General features: G+C 56.3%; 1 protein-coding gene across 1 annotated transcript in view; it reads left to right on the top strand.

Moving 5' to 3' along the window:
- The window catches only part of LOC138823552 (C-Maf-inducing protein), a 153,975-nt gene that overhangs the window by 116,724 nt on the left and 15,459 nt on the right, over positions 1-21,792 (top strand). Inside the window, exons 4-10 of the mRNA XM_070016942.1 lie at positions 6,469-6,630; positions 8,994-9,035; positions 11,774-11,836; positions 13,024-13,104; positions 15,508-15,611; positions 16,212-16,316; positions 21,067-21,420. Coding sequence (XP_069873043.1) covers positions 6,469-6,630; positions 8,994-9,035; positions 11,774-11,836; positions 13,024-13,104; positions 15,508-15,611; positions 16,212-16,316; positions 21,067-21,420 — 911 coding nt within the window. The remainder of the gene's footprint in view (positions 1-6,468; positions 6,631-8,993; positions 9,036-11,773; positions 11,837-13,023; positions 13,105-15,507; positions 15,612-16,211; positions 16,317-21,066; positions 21,421-21,792) is intronic.

The raw sequence follows: 21,792 nt of genomic DNA, 5'->3' as shown, positions 1-21,792 counted from the left end.
AGCTGAGCCTCGGGCATGGTGGCAGAGGGGACACCAGGACTCTACGACAGCACGCCCAGTAAAGCCATCGTGGTAGAGAAAAATGCTGTCTGTCTGCCATGCAGTGTGGTAGCTACTGGCAGCTGCAGGGTGACAGTGTGACCAAAGCTCTGGATGGCCACTCGGATCCCATTCTGATTAAGTTCAGCCGGCAGCTCTGCTCCACGACCCACCCTAGCGCTGCAAAGCCAGGCTGAATCCTTCTAGCTTGATCATCTCGGTGGGATTCTCCCCGCTCCCTTCCCCCTCTGTGGTGGGGTGGGAGCATGCGTGCTGGCGTCTGTGTGCTTCAGAGCCACAGCTCCCTCCTCCAGAGGTGTGCTTCTAGTACATTTTGAGCCACACCTCTCCTGGCAGGGAGCCCATTTCTGGTGACAGCTTGTTGCTGGTAGAAGAGCCTACAGGCTCTGGCCCCCCGCGGCGCCCCCCCCCCCCATACGCCTGAGATCCCAGCGTCTGTGCCTGCCTCTGCTCAGGAGCAGTTTCCAGAGAGATGGCGGGTGTTGCCCAGGTAACGTCCCTTCACTGACAAGCCAGAGGGTGAGGACAGCCGTGGAGCAGGAGGCTCTACCTGCTGGCTGGCTCTGCTGGCTGGTGGGGCTCCTGCGTGCTCTGGATGTGGGTGATCATCAGTAAGAGTGGCTGTGTAGCCAGGGCCTGGATGAAGAATCTCGTGTGTCTTACTTTGTGGATGCTCACATCAAGCCTTTGACAGTTAGTTTCCTGTTTTGCAGGTGAGAAAATGAAGATGTAAGTAATAGACTAAATTCTGGGAGCACTGGGGTGCTCTGCTTCGCTCACCGTGGCATCCTTAGTACTTACACAGGGCTGAAACAGCCTAGTAGATAGTTCTAAAGTATCTTTGTTGAGTGACTGGATTGATAATGCGTGGGTGGGTGGCTAGATGGATGGGTGGGTAGAGAAGTAGAGGATGGATGGACAGATGGATGGACAGATATGTGTAATAGGTGAATCAGTGCAAGATGTGGGGGTGGCTAGATGGATTAGTGGATGATGGATGAATGGATAGATGGATGGTTGAAGTAGAGCTGGAATTTGAGCTGAAGCCTGCTGATTACAAAGCCTGCACTTTTAACATTTATTTAGCTATACTGCTTTTGGCTTTGTCTGATGACTTGTCCCCTAGGATGGCATTAAAAGGAAGTTTATTTGAGATATAATTTACATGCCATAAAATCCACCCACTGTAGCCAGTGGCTCACACCTGTAATCCTAGCTGCTCAGAAGGCTGATGATATCTGAGGATCAGGATTCAAAGCCAGACCAGGCAGGAAAGTCTGTAAGACACTCCTACTTCTAGTTTAACCAGCAAAAAAATGAGAAGCGGGGCTGGGAATGTGGTTTAGTGGTAGAGCATGCATAAGCCCTGGGTTCAATTCTTCAGTATCATATACACAGAAAAACCAGAAGTGGCACTGTGGCTCAAGTGATAGAGTAAGCCTTGAGCAAAAGAAGCTCAGAGACTGTGCCTAGGCCCTGAGTTCAAGCCCCAGGACTGATAGAAGGGCGGGGTGGGAGGGGCTATGGCTCACAGTCTTGTTTTAGAACATTGCCGTCACTGAGCTTGCTTACAGCCTCATCCCTGTTGCTGTTCCTCAGCCCGGGCAAGGACTGGTCTACTTTCTGTCTGTGAATTTCCTTTTCCATATGTTTTGTATAAAGCGAATCACCAGTGTGTCATCTTGGCATAACAGGTGTGGGTCCACCTGCATTGCCATAGAAAGAATGCTGTCTTTTTCCTTGCTAGATATTCCACCACACCCTGTTTCTCTGTTGATGGATGGGTGCGCACAGGGTGCAGTGCCCAGATCTTTGTATAGAGTACGTTTTTCCTTCTCTTGGACAGATTCAAGGGAAGTTTCTGAGCTGTGAGTTGATGTTTTAGCATTTCAATAAACTGACTCTAGTGTCTAGTGTGGCTCCAGCACAGTCTACCCCCCACCAGCACAAGGCTCCGTTTCTCGCTTCCTTCCCAGCACATGCTGTGGCCTGTCTTTTCCATCCCTGCTGTGCTAGGGATGGTGAGATGGAGCTCAGTAGACAGATTCTTTTGTTGGTGTTTATGCTAGTACTAGGGCTTCAGCTTGGGGCCTGGTCCTTAGCTTTTTTGCTCAAAGCTGGTGCTTTACCACTTTAGCCACAGTTGCACTTCTGGCTTTTGACGGTTAATTGGAGGTAAGCGTCTCAAGTGACTTCCCTGCCCAGGCTGGCTTCAAAGCATGTTTCTCAGATCTCAGCCTCCTGTGTAGCTTGGATTACAGATGTGAGTTGCTGGGCTGGTTCTCTTTTGCTTTCATGCGCATTTCCCTGGCGGTGTAGTGGGGAGGGGCAGTGAGACCTCTCAGTCCGCAGTGAAAATGTAAAAGATAAATTGAATGAAAAGTGCTGATGCGCCAGGACCTCACCTGGAGCTGGGATCCCAGGAAGCAGCCCGAGGGCCGGCCCATAGGGGCTTTGAAGCATTTGGGGTAGGGTGGGGCCAAGGTTTTGCTTGTGGGAAGCAGGGGAATCGAACAAAGGGTGGTGATGGCCCGCTGGGTTAGGGCTCCCATTGCTCAAAAACCAGCAGAAGCAGAGGTACAGAGTTACAGGGTTATGGAGTTACAGAGTTACAATTACAGTTAGTAGCTAAAGTAATGAGTTACCAGGGAAGCCTTATCCACAGCACACTTACATTTATATCTTAAAAATCATTCATTATCCATTTTACACAATCCAAGTCAAATATCATATTCCATCTTTACGTCCTCTACCATGTCAGCGGGGGCTGGGAGTGGGGGTAACAAGATGAGCATCTTTTTTGTATGCTGACCCCCAGGCAGACCGTTGACCTTGTGAGTTGAAACGAGGCAAGCTTTCTCTACGAAGGGCCAGATAGCGACTTTGGAGTCGGGGCCATGTTCAGTTTCTGCTGCTTATTCACACACACACACCCACCCACCAGAGACTTTGGAGTGGGGGCCACGTTCAGTTTCTACTGCTTATTCACACACACACACACACACTCTGTGGGACCATTTTTGGTGTTGTCCTAGCCTGGCCATGTGCTGTAGCATGTCAGCTGCTTTGAGTCAGTGTGTGTCATCAGTATGTGTCCAGCCACAGGCAGTTCCCAGGCTCAAAGGAATGCCAGGGTCTGCAGAGTTCACACCACACACACCACCCAGCCATGCATCCTCCTGGCAGAGGGGGCTTGGCTAGAAGAGCACAGTTCCAGGGCAGAGCTGCAGGGAGCCTGGGATTCGGGGTTCCGGCCACAGTCCAGGCCCAGGCCATCCTGAGGCACCGCCTGCCAGGAGACATGCTCCAGTGTCAGCTGGGAGGGGCCAGGCCCCGTGGCCCTGGACAGGCGCCTCTGTGTGTCCCGGGGTTCAGAGCCTCTTCTGGGATGCCCCACACCTGTGACATCGTGGCCGCCCCTTCACCTGCTGGTCCCACCAGCCCTTCGCTCTGCCCCACGCCGGTCCCTGATGTCTGGCTCTTAGAGCCCGGGGGCTCGTCTCCTGCTGGGCCTGGACGAGTCCCTTGTCCTTTGCAGGGGCGCTGCAGCTGCCCACTACCCCAGCACCACCACTTACTGGCACCAGGACCCCCGAGTGTGTAGGTGTGTGGCTCTGAGGCCAGCTTGACCTGGGCGGTATGCATGCTGAAGCGTAGGGGGAGCCCCGGCCAGTGCCCTGCACCGCACCGCCCTGCTTTGGAACGGTGAACTTGCAGGTGGATCTTCTCTCTGCCCCAGCAGGACTGCGCAGGGGAGCACTACCAGCCGCCCGCGCCATTTGCACTCAGTCCCTTGTCTTAGAGTCTGTTCCCAGGGGGCCTTCATCTGTGGCATGCTGCAGCTCAGAAGTCCTGGCGCCTGGTATGTGCCCAGGGTTCGTTGACAATGCTGAAGCAAGTGCCCCAGCGTGCTCAGAAAGCTGTCACCCTCCCGGACCACAGAGGTGGGTGGCTGGTGAGCACCGAGCTGGGTCAGAGATACCATGTTAGTGTGGGCATTGCTGGTGGGTCCTGCTTTGACTTGTTACCTCTGGTCCTGCAGTTTGGGTTTTCTTGTTTAGAAAGACAGGGTGTCTGTCTGTCTGTCTGTCTGTCTGTCTGTCTGTCTGTCTGTCTGTCTGTCTCTCTCTCTCTCTCTCTCTCTCTCCTTCCCCCACCCCCCACCCCCTTCCTTTGGAACTCAAGATCCTCCTGCCTCATTCTCTTCAGTTGTGGGGTTTCTGAAATGCACCACGATGCCAGTCTACTTTGCAGCATTTAAGTGAGGGCTAGTTTGGAATGATGCTGAGTAAATATTAATGATGGCTATTTCTGGGTTAAGGGCTTTTTTGAGGTCTTTTAAGTCATTCTCCCTTTTATGCTTTTCAATATGGTTTAAATATTTTATAATGAGCATGCATCATCTTCGTAAAAGAATGAAGTCATTCTTCTTTCCAGAGTAAATGACTTAATGCTAACCAGCAGAATGGGCACTAAGAGCGCTGACCACACTCGAGTAGCGTCCTCTGTGGGACCGTCTGGGAGCAGATCCTTGTGCCTTTTTGTTTTGGTTGGTCACAGGGCTTGAACTCGGGCTTGGGCGCTGCCCCTGAGCTTTTGTATTCCAGGCTATAGTGCTCTACCACTTTGAGCCCCAGCAGCACTTCAGGTTTTCTGGTGGTTAATGATAGTCTCATGGACTTTCCTGGCTGGGCTGGCTTCGAACCACAATCCTCAGACCTCAGCCTCCTTGTAGCTTTCTTTGGGACTCACTAGGTATGTATGGTGAGTTGTTTGAAAATTACAAGGCTCTCTGGGTACAGACGAAAGCCCAGCCTCGTTCCCAGGTGCAAGGACTGCTCACATGCTGAGTGCGGGGTGGGGTGGGAGCGCACCTGGGCACCCTGGGCTGTGCCTGCCTGCTGTGATCTCAGGTGAAGGCAGTGGCTCTCTGCTCGCTGCACTGGTGCAGTGTGGCCTCGTTGATAGTAACTTGGAAGGTGCTGGTTACCATTCAGGGATGCCTCTGGGGACCAGGTGTGTCATGTCACCAAGGCAGACGCCCCTCACGTCCTCACTCAGAGCTAGCTGCACTCCTTGCAATCCTTCCAGCCCTGGAAGGGTGGAAATGTTTCCCATTCCCTCCATTCCTACCCCTGACACCTCGGACTTTACCTCAGCAGCCTCTTTTCTCTGCTTTGCAGGGTCTGAGAGGAGCAGGAGACCAAGAGGAAAGAGGTGGACTGGTGACAGGAGAGGGCGGGGCATGGTGGCTCAGGTTGTAAACAATGGCAGAAAGAAAATCCTCTGCGTTTTGTGCCTGGGTGGTTCTTCAGAGACGTTAGTATCAGAGCTTCTTTTCTGTTGGCTGTTGAACCTGGACTGTAGAAGAGAAGATGCAACTCCATCCAGGAAGTGAACTCTGTCCAGGAATCACTTACACGCTGATGGGCTGGGTGTGGCGCTTATACCCAGTTGACAGTTGAGGGACCCCAGGCTTTATGGGAAGTTCCAAGTATGGGCGACTCTAGACTCATCCTCCCGTTCTGCCAGTTACCCATTGAATCTGATATGGAACTTTTCTTCCGGTACTTCCATCTTTAGCTGTGCTTTCTTCAATCACTTCCTGATTCTTAACTCAGAAACGGCTCAGTGGGACTGCGGAGGCCTGCGAGCTTCTGCTCGAGCCTTGGCAGTCAGGGAGCCCTCCCCTCCCCTCCCCCCTCCCCTCCTTCAGACTTAGGCTCAGAGACTGTGCCGTGTCACCCCAGCTGGCTGCTGGGGCTGTCCCCAAGGAGCGGGGTACTTAAGGATGAGTCCATCCAGTTGGCGTGTCCCTGCAGGCCGGGCAGCAGCGGGACAGGCAGCTCCGGAGACGGAGACGGGAGGGAGACTTGCCAGGACCTCCGCCTTCCGACCTCTGTTTCCATGATGTCAGAGAGGCGGAACTTGCCTCGGCCTCAAATCTGAGAGACAGCAGCCCCCACCCCACCACTCTGGCCTTGGAAGCCAGCGGAGGTGCGCATGCTCCTGTCTTCCTTGCCAGGTTTGTGTGGAGAGAGCCCCAGGTTTTCTGGGGCCATCCTGGGCTCGGGCCTGTCCTGGCCCTCATCCTGGCCATCCTGTTGTGTTACTGCTTTCCGGGGGACCGCTGAGAACCTCAGAGGCAGCATCTCCAGCCCGGCCTGCACACCCAGAATACCCCACACCTGCTGCAAAGATTGGCAGAAGAGACGATCGGAAAGAGAATAATTCTTTTCTCTTAAGCCATTGAGATCAGTGCGGAGGTTGCCCTTCTGGTATTAGGAGCTCGGCTGTCTGCACCCTGTGCCTTGGATCACACCGGTCCCTTCTTCACGCGTCTGTTCCTCATGTCATCTCGAGTCTTCTGCCCTCCTTAAGTCGTATCTCCTTGTGTCTCCCACTCAGAAAAAGATTTACAAATACAAGAAAGTCCTGAGCAACCCAAGCCGCTGGGAAGTTGTCTTGAAAGAGATCCGGACGCTCGTGGACATGGCCCTCACGTCTCCCCTTCAGGACGATTCCATCAACCAAGCCCCCCTGGAAATTGTCTCGAAGCTGCTGTCAGAGGTGAGGCCCTCCTCCACTCCACTCTGCCTCTGCTCCCATGCACACACTGTTTTGTGTATGACCTGGGACTGGGGCTTGATCTCAGGGCCTGGGCACTGTCTCTTACTTAAGCTTGAGCCACAGCCCTACATCTGATTTTCTGTTGGTTAATTGCAGGTAAGAGTCTTAAAGGCTTTCTTGCCTAGGTTGGCTTTGAGCCTAGATTCAGATCTCAGCGTCCTGAGTAGCTAGGATTATAGGTGGGAGCCACCAGTTCCCAGTGCATCTCCCCTTTGAAGTTTGCATTTGCATGCAGCCCCTTCCAGCCACAGACGCCAGCGGAGCTCTGCTGGCAGAGGAGGCGGTGGCAATGGAGGCTCTCTTGCTCTGGCTGTCTGAGCTTCACTGCCTAGGTCTTGTCCAGACTCAGAGTCTGGACACCAGCAACAGATGCCAACTCCGGGATCCTCTGGTGATTTGTGCGGGGAGCACACCAGTGACACCCGGCCATAGCCTGGCACAGCTCTACCGGCCGGCCCCTCATCTCCCCACGCAGCCACAGTTGGGCTTTGTGTACCCGACTCAGGATTTAATAAAAGAAAGAAAAAAGTAACAGGAGATTGCACAGCCAAATGGGAACTTCTAGGTTCTCTCACTCTTTTGGGGGGGAAGGGGGGCAGTCGTGGGGCTTGAACTCGGTGACTGGGCACTGTCCTGAGCTTCTGTTCACTCAAGGCTAGCGGTCTACCACTTGAGCCACAGTGCCATTTCAGGCTTTTTCTGCTTATGTGGTGCTAAGGAATTGAATCCAGGTCCTCACGTATGCAAGGCAAGCACTCTACCACTGAGCCACCTTCCCAGCACTCTAGGTTCTCTCTTTAAACAATAAGACATTCAGAAAACTCAGCCACTGTACCCAGCATCAGGCAGCACCATCAGCTCTGCCAGCAGCTCCACATTAGACTTTGCCCTGCATGCCGGGCGCCATTTGCACTGCCTCCCTGGCTGTGTTCTAGTATGGCTGTCTGTCAGCCTTCTACACACATCCCTGCTTGCCTGCCTGGCCCCTGGGGACCCTGAGGGAGATTTAACCGAGTCGCCGTCACATGATGACAGTTGTCGCATGATGACAGTTCCCCAGGTCCCCCCTGCATGCTCTGCTCTTTCTCCCGCACACTCCCTTCTGTCCGTCCTGCAGGCCCAGGCCTGCCCGCCGTCCCTCAGTGCAGGCACCCATTCTGCAGTGCTGATAGACACTCTTGCGCCTGGAGGAGACCGGGCAGAGGGTGCAGAATGGTGGCAGTGGGGACAGGCACAGGCCGTGCCCTCAGGGGAGCTGGCCTCGTTCTGTTCCACAGAGGAGGAAAGCTCAGATACTAAGCTGACTCACACCCCATGTCCAGCGCCCAGTCCCAAGTTCAGGCCTTTCACCTGGAGAAAGGAAATACACCAGTCAGGTGCCAGGGCCCCACGCACAACGCCCCTTCCCATGTTCCCATTCTGTCCACAAGGCAGCTTTGCTGTCTTCATCTCATACATAAGGAAACTGAGGCCAAGGGACACCAAGGGACCTGCCCAGCCCACTGTGTTGGGCTGGGAATTCCACCCCGAGCTGCCTGGCTCTTTCTTCTGCAGACCACATTGTCTGGTCTTCCCTGACACCACCGTCAGGTATAGCAGTGGCCAAGGTGGCCGGTGTGCCTTGTGGCCAGCTGTGGGCAGGCATTGGAGGGCAGGGCCCTGTGTCGTTGGCTGGGCCCTGGCACCAGGCCTGCCTGACACGGAGGCTGTGGAACACATTGTCAGTGTCACAGGAGATGCTCTGATCCGGACCCCGAGCACATCTCTGCCAGGTATCTGGAAAGGAGTGCTAGAAAAGCGCTGAAATGTCAACAAATGTATTCAAACTAATTTTGTTTTTGCAAGTCTATTGCTGGAATTTGAGGTTAGCTGCGACATCTCGGGCCCACTCACGGAACACCAGGGTTCCTTGGGAACCTCTTTTGAGAACCACTGAGGTGGTCCTTGAGGCACCGTGGTAAAACACCACCTGGTGCTACGTGGAGGCTTGTAGAAAGTCCACTCACCCATGTCCCACACACCTGTGTCCCACACACCTGTGTCCCACACTCCTGTGTACTGTGAGTCGGCCTGCTGGCTCCTGGGCAGAGTCCTCACAGAGGGCCGGCCAGGATAGACACCAGCTTCCCCTTTGGCCAGAGTAGAAGCTGAATCTCACCAAAGGCCACACGGCTTAGCCACCGTGCCTGCTATGGCGGAGGGGGGGGTGAGGGGGGGGCAAGGTTCTGAGATCCAGTGGGCCTTTGGAACGCAGACTCTGTTTTCTTGATTGTGTTTTCCTCTTTCTCTGTCCTGCTCTTTAGAACACAAACCTGACCACCCAGGAGCATGAGAACATCATCGTGGTGAGTCCCCCTCTGCCCTGTCTGCCTCCCGGACCCCCAACCCCGCCCAGCCCAGCCAGGCCGGCTCCATGGCCCCTGCTTGGTTCTGTCTCTCAAGCCCCAGTGGATGCGGGGCGGGGGTGGGGGCGCTAGTCAGTCTTCAGGGCTCCTGAGTCGGCTCTGGGAGGAGCTAGTGGCGCTGTCATTTATTTGCAGCGTCACTTGTTTCGGGAAAGGTCACAGGTCGTTTTCTGCCCCAAGCATCTGTCTTCTTCCATCCTAAACAACAGTGAACAGAATTCCCTCTGATATCTAAAGTAGGACATTATTTTCTGGGATTCAGTGATGCACCTCGGGCGCACCCATTTCTGGCAAGCCCTGCTTGAACCTACAGTGACTGAGGCAGACCGCATAGGACATGTCACCTGTTGTAGGAAGACAGATGTAAGAGACAGGCATAATAGAGGGGAGAATGATCTGAAAAAGGAGCCCGAAAGCTCCCCTGAAGCAGCGGCATCTCAGTTGGGTTTTGAAGGATGGACAGAAGTTTGCCAGATAGCAAAATGGAACAAAGGCATCTGGAAAGAGGAAACAAAACTCTGCAAAGATGCAGAGATTTAAAGCAATCTGGTGTCTTCTGGAAGCTTCTCTATTGCTGGAGCATAAAGCATTAGAAAATGAAAAGTTGGGAGTCAGACCTAGAATTGGAAACGTGAGACTGAGCTCTGGGTGCTTGGAGACGATGCACAGTGAGCCTGCCCAGCAGCCTCTACAGGAGCAGTGCGCAGGGCTCAGGCCCCTCGGGCTCTTGGCAGTTGAGGAAGGGTCGTGGGCATCCACCCCTCAGCCTGGTGAGCCCAGCGTCGTACTCTGAGCCTGGCAAGAGGTGACCCTTGGCCTGGGGTCTCCTTCAGGGCAGTGTCAGTGCCCGACACCTAGTGGGTACTCAGCCAGCACTTGCCAGAATTCCTGCACCCCATCATGGCTGCCTGCGCTCTCTTGCCGGAATGGGGAAAGCCGCCCCGGGCCCCCCTCACCTGCTGGCACCTTCTCCAGTGTCTGCCATGGATCAGTTCATGGGACGAACATTTGTTGAGCAGGGTAATCGGCTCTGCCCTGCAGGCTGAGTGCCCACCAGAGACCGGGGGTGGGGGGGGGGGTGGGGGGGCGGGGGGCTGTGCGCCAGGGGCGGTTAAGCAGACCTCAGTGAGCTCTTGGGAGGAGGTAAGGGTGGGCAGGGGTTTCCAGGAGGAGGAGCCTGCCCTGTCGTGAAGGACGGATGAGAACAGCACCCGTGAAGAAGGGCGGGCGGAGGCCCAGCCCGGCTGAGCAGAGTCTGAGCAGAGTCGGGGTAGAGGTGGTAGCCCCTGTCCCCATGAGACCGCCTTGAGGAGAGGGAGGAGCCTCGGAAAAAATTTGTTCTGGAAACCCAGGCTGCAATTACCCAGCTATGGAACGGAGCTGACCCCTTAATGGGGTCAGGCTGGGCGTCCCTGCCCAGCAGGCAGGCCTGGGAGCCGAGGGGAGCTGACATGTCGCCCCTGCCCGCCACACCCCCTTCCTTCAGCATTACTACAGGGCACCATCATGACCTCCTTCCGTCCAGAAAGCACATTATCATATATGACCTATTGGCAGTTAGTTACCCCAGTGGGGCTTGGTGGGTTTCATGTACTGATTTTTCAACTGGAATCTGATTTGGCTTTCTTCATTCTCTTGGCAAGGATCCTAATCAATAGAAACCACCATTGGCTAGCATGGTGTGTCACTGGGCAGCTCAGGCCTGGCATCCAAACCCCAGCCTGGGCCCAGCCACCCGGGGGATGCAGCATGCCAGGAAGGTTCAGGCTCCATGTTAGACATGGGTTCAGTTCAGACCTGACAGTCACCTTAGGTAATTAACAGTTGGAGGTAAAAGTCTCGTGGACTTCCCTGTGGGTTGACTTTGGCTCTCAATCCTCATATCTTAGTGTCTTGAGTTAGCTAGAATTACAGGCGTGAGCGGCTGGCACTCACCCAGCCAAGATCACATTTGTTCCCAGTCTGGTAAGGAAAGTTTGATCCCAGTCTGGGCAGGAAAGTCCATGGGACCTCTTTTTCCCCCCTCCCCCGCTCATGAGATTCTTATCACCAATTAACCAGCAACAAACAACAAAAAAAAAAGCTAGAGGTAGAGCTGGAGCTCAAGTGGTAGAATACCAGCCTTGAGCAAAACAGCTCAGGGACAGCACCTAGGCCCTGAGTTCAAAGCAACAGTACCAGCACACACACACACACACACACACACACACACACACACACACACACACACACACACACACACACACACACACACACACACACACACACACACACACACACACACACACACACACACACACACACACACAATGTAGCCTAGTGCTCACACACACACACACACACACATACACACAGTCAGGTGCTCTGTTCTGAGGGACCTTGGTGGGGACAGCACCTAGGCCCTGAGTTCAAAGCAACAGTACCAGCACACACACACACACACAGACACACACAATGTAGCCTAGTGCTCACACACACACACACACACAGTCAGGTGCTCTGTTCTGAGGGACCTGGGTGGACGCCAGGCGGCCCAGGAAGTTGTGTTCGTCACCATGGGTGTGTGAGGCTGCATTTTCATCTTAAGTTGCCTCCCTCTGCAGACACTGCGCCCCTTCCCGCCCAGCCCCACCATGCCTTTCCTTCTGGCTGATGTCTGTCCATCCGTTGTCTTTCAGGCCATCGCTCCTTTGCTGGAAAACAACCACCCACCACCAGATCTCTGTGAATTCTTTTGCAAGGTATGGTGGTGCCACAGCGGGCCCTATTGCATGAAGCCTCTGCACACACGTGGGGCCAGATGAGGTGGGCGGGGTGGTGTTACACAGCCCAGGCCCAGCAGCCTGGGTCTCAGTCTCAGACACCAGTGGACGGCCTGCGGGCGGCTGTTCTCGCACCACATCCCTCTCTGCCAGACATGTTTAAGAGCAGGGTTGCCACCCAGGGGTCCAGGAGGGGATTGTCGGCTTTTCTTTGGAATATTCCTAGTTGTCTTGGGAGGCAGTTTGCGGCTGATTTTTCTGGGCCCTTGACGTCAGAGCTGGGCTATTCTTAGCAGAGGCTCTCCAAGCACCGGCTGGCCCACAGAGGGGGCCTGGCAGTGGGGCTTTCCCTGGCCAGGAGAAGCTGGCAGAGTGTGCCAGGTCAGCCTCGAGGAGCTGCGGGGCAGGGAAGCGTGCCCAGGGATGCAGCGCCAACCTTTTCAGCAGGGTTTACACACTACATACCCAGCTATGCCAGGAGCGGCATCCCTGGTTCCTAGAGCACAGCTTGGTGTGTCTGTCGCAGAGCAGCAGAGCAGGCATCCGGGAATGGGACCCAGGTGCCCCAAGCCCTGTGGGTGTCAAAGGGAGACAGCCTCCACACACACACACGCACACACACACACACGCATGCACACTCACACACCTGGCCTGAATCAAAAATCTAGAATATTCTAACTTCCAATTGCTGACATGAGTGCACCTGACAGGTCACAGGAAAAAACATGGACAAACTGAAAATAACAGTATAAAAATGCCCTTCAGGCTCTGTGTAAAACTACACCGAAAGTCTCTTCTTTAGACTCAGTTGGGTCTCCAGGACATCTCATTATGTACATGCAGACATCACAGAGCCTCAGAACCATCTGGCCAGCCGAGTCACCAGCGGTTTGCAGAGTACTCGTCTGGCCTAGGGGTGCCGTTCTGAGGGAAGCACAGGATGCAGGGCTCCAGGGGCCCTTGGCTTGGGGAGGTAGGGTGGTGATGGCGCGCAGGATTTGGGGGACATGGAACCCTGCGGCCTGTACTGCTGGTGTGGCTAGCACGTGTCCTTAGACACCTACCAAGGGCAGCCCTGGAAGAAGGACCACAGGGACATGCCGGGTGGGCTTGTCACCTGGGACAAGGGATTCGCACGCCCACTGACTGTAGCCCTCCCTCCCCAGCACTGCAGAGAGCGACCTCGGTCCATGGTGGTCATTGAAGTGTTCACCCCTGTGGTCCAGAGAATCCTCAAGCATAACATGGTGAGTGACCGGCCCCAGGCTGGCTTCAGGCTGTGATCCTCTGATCTCAGCCTCCTGAGTAGCTAGCATGATAGGCGTGAGCTACCGGTGCGTAGCTAAGGTTGCTTCTCCTCTGTCGCCTCCCCCCACCCCCCCACAGTGCTGGGGATTATTAAGACTAGAGTTTCATGTATGTCAAGCAGGTGTGTGTGTGTTCACTGAGCTGAACCCTAGCTGTGGGTCCACTGACAGGGACACAGAGGGTGATTTAGGGGTACCAATGCCTGTGGGCGTCCACATCATTTCCCCACAGTCGGGGAAGATTGAGCCCTGCCTGTCTGCTCATGAGCACCCCCGGTATGTGTGAAGTGCAGGAAAGGCCTGTGCGGCCCTGTTCCCCATTCCTGAGCGTGGAAATGAGCACAGGTGGGCAGGAGTGCAGGCTCTCCTCCCTGCCTTACCTGTGTCTCCTGACCAGCCGAGCCCCCAGCCCCTGGCCAAGCACTCTTGGCACTTGCTTCTCCATGGCCTGCCTGCTGACGTGTGGTCATCGGGGAAGCGGTGAAGACGTCATCGCCAGTTATGCCACTCAGCTGGAGCAGGAGGGGCCCTTTGTCCTTGGCCAGAGCCTCTTAATTCAGCCTCCTCCTCCCAGGCTGGGAGTGCCGCCTTGCTCAGGCTGTGCCGTCGGCCATGTGCTTGTCCTCCCCACAGCTGCAGCCCCTCCTCCCTGCTTCCTGCCGGGGATGACACGGCTGCGTGCCAGTCCTTCCTCCACCCATCCTCCCTGGCCATTTCCTCCACACCCACTTCACGCTTTCTCCCCCCACTCCCGTCACTCACTCACACACACACACACACACACACACACACACACACATCCTCCACACCCACTTCACGCTTTCTCCCCCCACTCCCGTCACTCACTCACACACACACACACACACACACATACACACACACACACACACACACCCTCCACACCCACTTCACGCTTTCTCCCCCCACTCCCGTCACTCACTCACACACACACACACACACACACACACACACACACACACACACACACACACACACCCTCCACACCCACTTCACGCTTTCTCCCCCCACTCCCGACACACACACACACACACACACACACACACACACACACACACACACACACACACACACACACACACACACACACACACACACACACTGGACTTGTCCAGCCGTCCTTTCTTTATCTTGTCTTTCTGCCTTTTTGTGTCTCGTTAGTTTGTTTTGTTTTGCTAGTCCTGGGCACTGTCCCTGAGCTTCTTTTGCTCAAGGCTAGTGCTCTACCACTTGAGCCACAGCCCCACTTTGGGATTTTTCTGTTTTATGTGGTACTGAGGAATTGAACCTAGGGCTTCATGCATGCTAGGCAAGCATTCTACCACTAAGCCACATTCGCAGCCCCAGCCTTTTCAGTTTTTGAGAGAGCCTTGACATGTATCTGATCAAGCTGGCCTGGAACTCAAGATCCTCTTGCCTCAGCTCCCAAGTTATTGGGATACTCAGGCCTGTGTTTGCTGTCCCTCCACAGGTGTGTGTGTGCGTGTGTGTGTGCATGTGTGTGTGTGTGCGTGTGTGTGTGTGAGAGAGAGAGAGAGAGAGAGAGAGAGAGAGAGAGAGAGAGAGAGAGACTGACTAAGACAAACTCAGGGCCAGGGCTCTGTCTAGCAGCTTTTTCACCCAAGACTGGCATTCTGCCACTTGAGCCACAGTTTCACTTTCAGGGTTTGGGGTGGTTAATTTGAGATAAGAGTCTCATTGCCCAGGCTGGTTTTGAACCACAATCCTCAAATCTCAAGCCTCCTGAGCAGCTAGGATTGTAGGCATGAGCCGTCTCAGCCGACTCCCATGTCCCTTTTGAGGGTCGCTTTCTCTGCAGCTGATAACACCTGACATCACATGTTCCTTCCGTTCATGTGGGCTCCCTGACCCGTATGCCTCCCCGCCCCCAGGCACACCCATAGGAAGTCCAGCATCCTTCCTAGGGTGACGGCCTCACACCGGGCTCCTCTGAGCAGCACTGACTGCCCAGACGCTAGCTCACTGGAAGCAAAACCCACAAGTTCTTGGGTGACTGCATAAGAAGTTTCCAGCTTCCCTGGGGTGGACAGGGGCTGAGCTGGACCTGAGCAGGTCTGTGGTTTGTGCTGACCTCTGACCTCCCTAGAAGAGCTTTGAGGTCCAGGCCAACACATCGGACTGCCAGAGGCCGCTAGAGGTGTGGCTGAGACAGTTAACCTTTGAGACAAAACCTCGGTGCGCTTCCTCCCAGCTGTTTCCCCACCTCACACATCGGCTCCAGGCAGAGCTGGGGCCTGCACCCTTCTGGGCCCATAGTGGCCCTGGCCCTGGCCATCCAGCTCACGGCCTCTGCTCTCCCCGCAGGACTTTGGCAAGTGCCCGCGTCTTAGGCTGTTCACTCAGGAGTACATCCTCGCCTTGAACGAGCTCAATGCGGGCATGGAGGTGGTCAAGAAGTTCATCCAGAGGTGGGTCTCCGCTGGGACCCCTCGCTGCCGTGGCCTGAGCGCTTCCCCTACAATGACAGCCCCATGCCTGTGTGACATGAGCAGGCACTGATTCTCTTCCCTTGGCTCTCCCTGCTGGGGCTGCCACGTAAAGGCTGGCACATGAGGATCCCCCAGTGCCCGGTGGCATGAGGGTCTTTCCTGCCTCTGGGTTATGGTCTGCAGTCCTGAGCCGCAGTGACACTGCAGAGAGATCCCCCATGCCAGCCAAACCCGAGTGACCGCCCTAGACCCCACACCTGAGGGTACAACAGGGACCTGTGGCCACCAGGCCCAAGCACCAAGAGTCCAAGGACGCGGCCCCGAGCCTGGGTCTTCAGGTTCTTTGTGTACCCATTGTAGAGGGGACCGCATTAGAGTGGGCAGACGGGGGCTTGCGCGGGCCACCCGGGCACTTGGACCTGCCGCCCACAGCTGGAGCTTTGCCCTCGGCTGTCACCGTCCAGCCAGCATGGCGGGTTCTAAGGCCTCCATTCTGTGCTGGCAGAGTGGGTGCTGCCCCCCCCCGTCCCCCACACCGCCTCTGCACACAGCCTCTCACCACATTCTACTCTCTTCCAGCATGCATGGCCCCACGGGCCACTGCCCTCACCCCCGGGTCCTGCCCAACCTGGTGGCTGTGTGCTTGGCTGCCATCTATTCCTGCTACGAAGAGTTTATCAACAGGTCAGCACCGGGACAGGGGACGGGGGACGGGGTGGGGCTCCCCTGTCACGGGCACACCTGGCCTAGGGGATTGTCTGGGTAGTGTCTGGGCTAGGCTGCTCTCAGGGCGTAGGACTCAGTCCTGAGACATTAAAGAAGACCCTGATGGGCACCAGTAACTACAAGGCTGAACTGCGCCTGAGCCACAGGAACCAGCATCCAATGCTGCAGCTTCCTATAACAGAGAGATAGGAGAACCATGCTGGGGGTGCGTGCAGATGGGCAGGTACGTGCATGCGCACCAGGCAGGGGCACTGGGAATGCAGGGTGTGGCTCGAGGTTCTGCGTGCCGGGTGCAGGCAGCCTGGCTTCAGCCTTGAGGACAGCACACGGGAGACCAGCGCTTGCATGTTTTCCCAAGGCAGTTGCAGAGCAAGCCACTGTGGGAACACGCAAGGTGGGTGAAAGGCTGAGCTCTGGACACCAGTGCCGAGAAGAGGGTGCAGAGGGCTTTGGTCTAGGAGTCATTCCCAAGAGCAAACTCCCAGCCGCCTAAGACCTGGGTGCAATAGCGTCCCTGGCAGCCGCTCCTGCCTGCCGCGGAGGCCCCAGCACGGGTTGGGGCCACTCCTGTGGTGCAGAAGGGTGCCATTGCCAGCAGGGTTGGGGGACTCTGCAGCGACATCTAGCCTCACTGAGTGGCTGTGATCTGTGGGACTCGTAAGGGGACCACACTGTCCAGACATCTCTAGAGCTTCTGTGAGTACACACACACCCATAGATCTGCATGTCCAGCTCCTCACATGCGTCTGACTCGCCCGCGTGCTGGGCTGCTCTGAACACCTCAGGGCCAGGGGTGGGGCAGGGACCGAGGAGAAGCGGCTCCTTCCGCAGCACCCCTCTGCCTGTGCCCAGGGGTGGGGCTCCCCAGGGTCAGGATGCTTGGCTGCACTCTAGAAGGTCAGAGGGGATGAGAACCAGCGCTAGGAGCACTCACTGCTACTCCCACAGGCCGCCATACTGGTCTTCCCCTATCCCTGCTTGCTTAGGTCTCTTCTGGGCCACGTGCTAATGAGCAGTGAAGCTGCAGGCTGCCCCTGCCTTCTGGAGGGGTTGAGGGGGTCGGGGTGAGGCTGGAAAGACCAGGGGCGTGTAGGTGACGTGCTGAGGTGCGGGGTCCCCACGCTGGCTGTGTATTAGAGCCACCTGTGAAAGTTTGAAAAAACCAAGTGGAAAGCTGAACCTGGTGAGCCAGCGTGTCCGCTTCTGTGTGTCTTTTGGTCTGTTTGTCATAAACGTACACACACATGTTTATAGCAGCATTACTTTTAATAGCCCCAAACCAAAACCTTCCGCAAGTCACATGTCCACGGCAGTAGAACAGATAAATAAACTCTACAAAGAGGACACGTGACGTGACGCACACGGAGCCCAGCACCCCTAGCCAGCCAGCCACGAGCTAAAGACACAACACCGAGTAAAACTGGCCAGGCTCAAAGGGTGTCCCCTGTGTCACTTCTGGTAGTGGGGCCGGAACAGGAGCCGTGCTGGTGAGCACCTCTCCGCCTGCCATGCTGCCAGCCCTCCTGTGGAGTTCGTTTCACAGGAAGCTCAAGAGGAGGCAGAAATGAAAAGTGTGGTAACGGAGAGTGGAGGCCAGAGCATTGGTGCCTCTGGCGGGGCTCGGGGGTGGGGCCTCGGGGCCCCTGGTACCCCAGGGAGTTCTTCCAGTCCTCCTTCCGGACACTTGCGGGGTGTCAGTGTTGCAGAGTGCCCTGGCATCGCTGGAGAGCCCCAGACACCAGCAGAGTCCACGCTGATGGCTATGAGGCTAAGGGGTGTGCGCAGTCCACACGCACACCGCCGTCCTGTGTGCACGCGCCTCGTGTGCCTGGCTCCTTGCTATCTTGGGAAGCGCAGCGCTTCCTGCCCCACAGTCAGATAGAGTGCCGGAGGTCAGTGGTGGTGGTGGGCATATTTACGGCAAGAACATTGGCAAGCACCAAAAATCGGGCAGTCTTTGTCCTGGTGACAAAGTTGCTAGATTCTTCCCAGCATACTAGGAAAAAAAAAATATGGCAGGGCTCGCTCCCCTTGCCATTCTGATTGATTGAGGTCACCCTGGCGTGGTAGGGTCGTCGAGTTGAACTCCTGAGGCTGAATGGAGATCGCTTGCTGAGTGGGAGGCGGGGACCTCCTGGCTCTAGGGAGGCCCGAGGCCGGAGGGTGGTCCGGGCAGAGGCAGTTGTACATATAAAGGTGACAGAGTTCTGGTGGACACATTTTTTTTCCACCTGTGGTTCTCAAGTGCCTGGCCTGCCACTTAGAAATCCAGAATCCTCTGAGTTGGACATGGGGCACCCTCCTGTCGTCCTAGCGCGGAGGGAGCTGAGGCATAAAGACAGTGAGCTCAGGCCAGCCGAGCTAGAGAGCAAGACCTTGTCTAAACACAAAGACAAGCAGCGTGCTGGCCTGGGGATCTGCATCCTGCACTCTTCAGGACGTCTGTACAGTGGAGCACGTCTGCAGAGAGGAGCAGAACAAAATCCTGAAGCTGAGAAGAGAAGCATAAGGAGGAGTTGGTGAGGGAGGCGGGCCGAGGCACGGGAGACAGCAGACCGAGCTCCTCAGGCCCCGGCCTCCCAGGGCCCCTAGGGCCGGAGCAGGCTCAGGTTCAGCAAGCCGGGGCTTGCCGCATGGGCGGCATGGGCTGGGGCTAGAGCCACGCGTTGTACAGCCAGGCTGCGCTGTTTCCGTGACAGCATTTTTATTCAGTGAGCATTGAGTTTTCAGGGGGATATTCAGTAGGAAGAGACAGAGGCGGAGCCATTTCCACCCCAGCCCCCCCACCCCCAGCTGCCGCTGGGTGAGGGTGGGCCTCGGGGCAGGCTCGTGGGGGCGGTCGGGTGGAAGAGGGGGGAGCATGGGGTGGACAGGACCAGCCCTTACCACCTGCTACCCAGCCCAGCCTCAGCGCCAGGCTCGGCAGAGCCAGCCCTCAGCTGTTCAGGTCTCAGCTGATAACTGTTCCCTTCTCCTGGCTGCCTCCTAAGAAGCTAGGGGCTGCTGGGGTGTTCCCAGGCTCGGGCCCCCTGTGCTCCATTGGTCAGTACTGCCCAGATAAAGCCACAGTGTCCTCAGCCCTCCGCTGTGCTCGCTGAGAGCACAGCGAGCACACGGTGTACCCACATGCGGAACAGACAGCGTGACCCAGGTTAGTGCGGCTCTCAAGCCCAAACAGCCTTGAACAATCCACTCCCAAACACAGCAATGGCAAACCCAGGGGAATGGAGTGTGGGCGTTTGGGGAGCAAATGAGGTCTGAACTGGAGAGGTTGCAGCCGCCCTGCCCTCCCCCGACCCCCTCCCCAGACCACACACAGCTTGCCGCCCACCAGAGATTCTCCGTATTAGCCAGTGGATTTTTTTCTCCCAGGCGTATTTACAGTATATTTATTCGACTCCTTTGGTGGGCCGGGCCTAGCCCTGGCTGATAGCAGGTGTGGATGAGCTTGACCCTCCCTCTGTGTAGACTCTTGAGTTTTGCACATGGTCCCTGGAGCTGTTGCACAGAGCGCCATTGCATGGCCCGCCCTGCACCCTGGAACATCTGCTGCCCTTCGGGGCACAGGGCACAACGTGGCCTGGGTGAGAAAGACCTAGGTAGGCCGCTGCTTCAGTCACAAGCATGGTGCTCAGGACTGTGTGGAGCTCCAGTCTGAACCTCTGGAAATGGTTCCCATCAGGCCTCACCCAGAGATGCAGAGTGTGTAGGTTCTGGGGTGTTGAGGGGCCCGGTATCCAGGGAGGATGCCAGGGGCAGGAAGAAGAAATCGAAGGGATTTTCTGGGGCATTAGGGGCTTTGGAAGACCCTACGGATGGAAGGGGCTGGGGTTGTGCAGATCTGGCCTGAGCTCAGAGCTGTGGACTTGAGCCCGGGGTTGAGGGCAGGCCCCTTCACCCGGTGCTTCTGTCCCGTCATCTCCCTCAGATGGTGCCTGGTCTCATCTGTGTGGCAGCACAGCACTGCCAGCTGGGGCACAGCCCAGGGAGCCAGGAAACACTTGGTGAAGGAGACACTTTACCAGATCAAGTCTCTGACAAGTCCCACTGTAAAGAAGCCTGATTTCACTGTGTTTCAAACATCGGTGACATTAATGATGCCGAAAGAGCCCTGTCCCCTCTTACCACCCATCTGCCACCAGGGCAAGAACCGCCCCTCCAGCTGCTGGAGGCCATGGGGGGAGGTGCGGGCACCCAGGCCTCCCCGCGTGAGTTGTGTGGTTCGGCCGTGGAAGGCCAGGCTCAGCAAAGTGCATGTGCCCAGCAGGTCTGTGGGCCTGTGGCATCATGGTTGGGAGTAATCTGCTACTCCCAGCCTGGACGCAGGGCGGCCTGAGTGTGGGGTGAGGGAAGCATTCGGCACCCTGGTGCTGTGTGTTCGGAGCACTCAGGAATCATGGTTTTTATTTGCAGGGAGTGTTTTGCGGGTGTTTATTGGGGCTTGAAGCTCAGGGTCTGAGCACTGTCCCTTAGTTTTTTCATTCGAGGCTGGTGGTTTGCCACAGCTCCACATCTAGCTTGCTTAATTGGAAGATAAGAATGTCATGGACTTTCCTGTCTGTGCTGGCTTTGAATCACAGTCCTCAGATCTCAGCCTCCTGAGTAGCTAGGGTTACAGGTGTGAGCCACTGGTGCTGTGCTGTGCTGTGCTGGCCTTTCTGATCACTGAGTGGGACCCATGCTCACCGCCCTCTCCCCCTCTTCCCAGCCGTGACAACTCCCCTAGCCTGAAGGAGATCCGGAACGGCTGCCAGCAGCCGTGTGACCGGAAGCCCACCTTACCTCTGCGCCTGCTGCACCCCAGTCCGGACCTGGTGTCTCAGGAAGCCACGCTGTCCGAGGCGCGGCTCAAGTCGGTGGTCGTGGCCTCCAGCGAGATCCACGTGGAGGTGGAGCGCACCAGCACTGCCAAGCCAGCGCTGACAGCCAGCGCCGGCAACGACAGCGAGCCCAACCTCATCGACTGCCTCATGGTCAGCCCCGCCTGCAGCACCATGAGCATCGAGCTGGGCCCGCAGGCCGACCGCACCCTGGGCTGCTACGTGGAGATCCTCAAGCTGCTGTGAGTACCACCACCCTCCCCAGGCCGGGGCTCGGGGCTGGGCTCTGCTGCCCGGGGCCACCTCACCCGTTGGATTACCACAAGTGGAGGTGGGCATGGTTGAGGTGTGGTGGTGTCTGCGCACTCAAGGTGGGGGTGTGGGGCCAGGCACCAGTAACCAGTCGTGAGGTTCATAGTTCAGAAATCTGTGACACTCTGACCTCCAATGAGCCACTAGAAAACCAGAAGTGATGGTATGTCTCAAAGTGGTAAGAGCTCAGAACAGCACCCAGGCCCAGAATTCAAGCCCCATGACTGACAGAAAAAGAAAAATAAAGAAGTTGGTTGTGTGGAAGTGTGCACAAGTGGGAGCACACAGGGTCGTGCACCGGG

Source organism: Dipodomys merriami, unplaced genomic scaffold, assembly GCF_024711535.1.
Source record: "Dipodomys merriami isolate MVZ:Mamm:240054 unplaced genomic scaffold, mDipMer1.0.p SCAF_120, whole genome shotgun sequence".
NCBI classification, from domain to species: domain Eukaryota; kingdom Metazoa; phylum Chordata; class Mammalia; order Rodentia; family Heteromyidae; genus Dipodomys; species Dipodomys merriami.
This window is presented reverse-complemented; position numbering and strand designations above follow the sequence as displayed.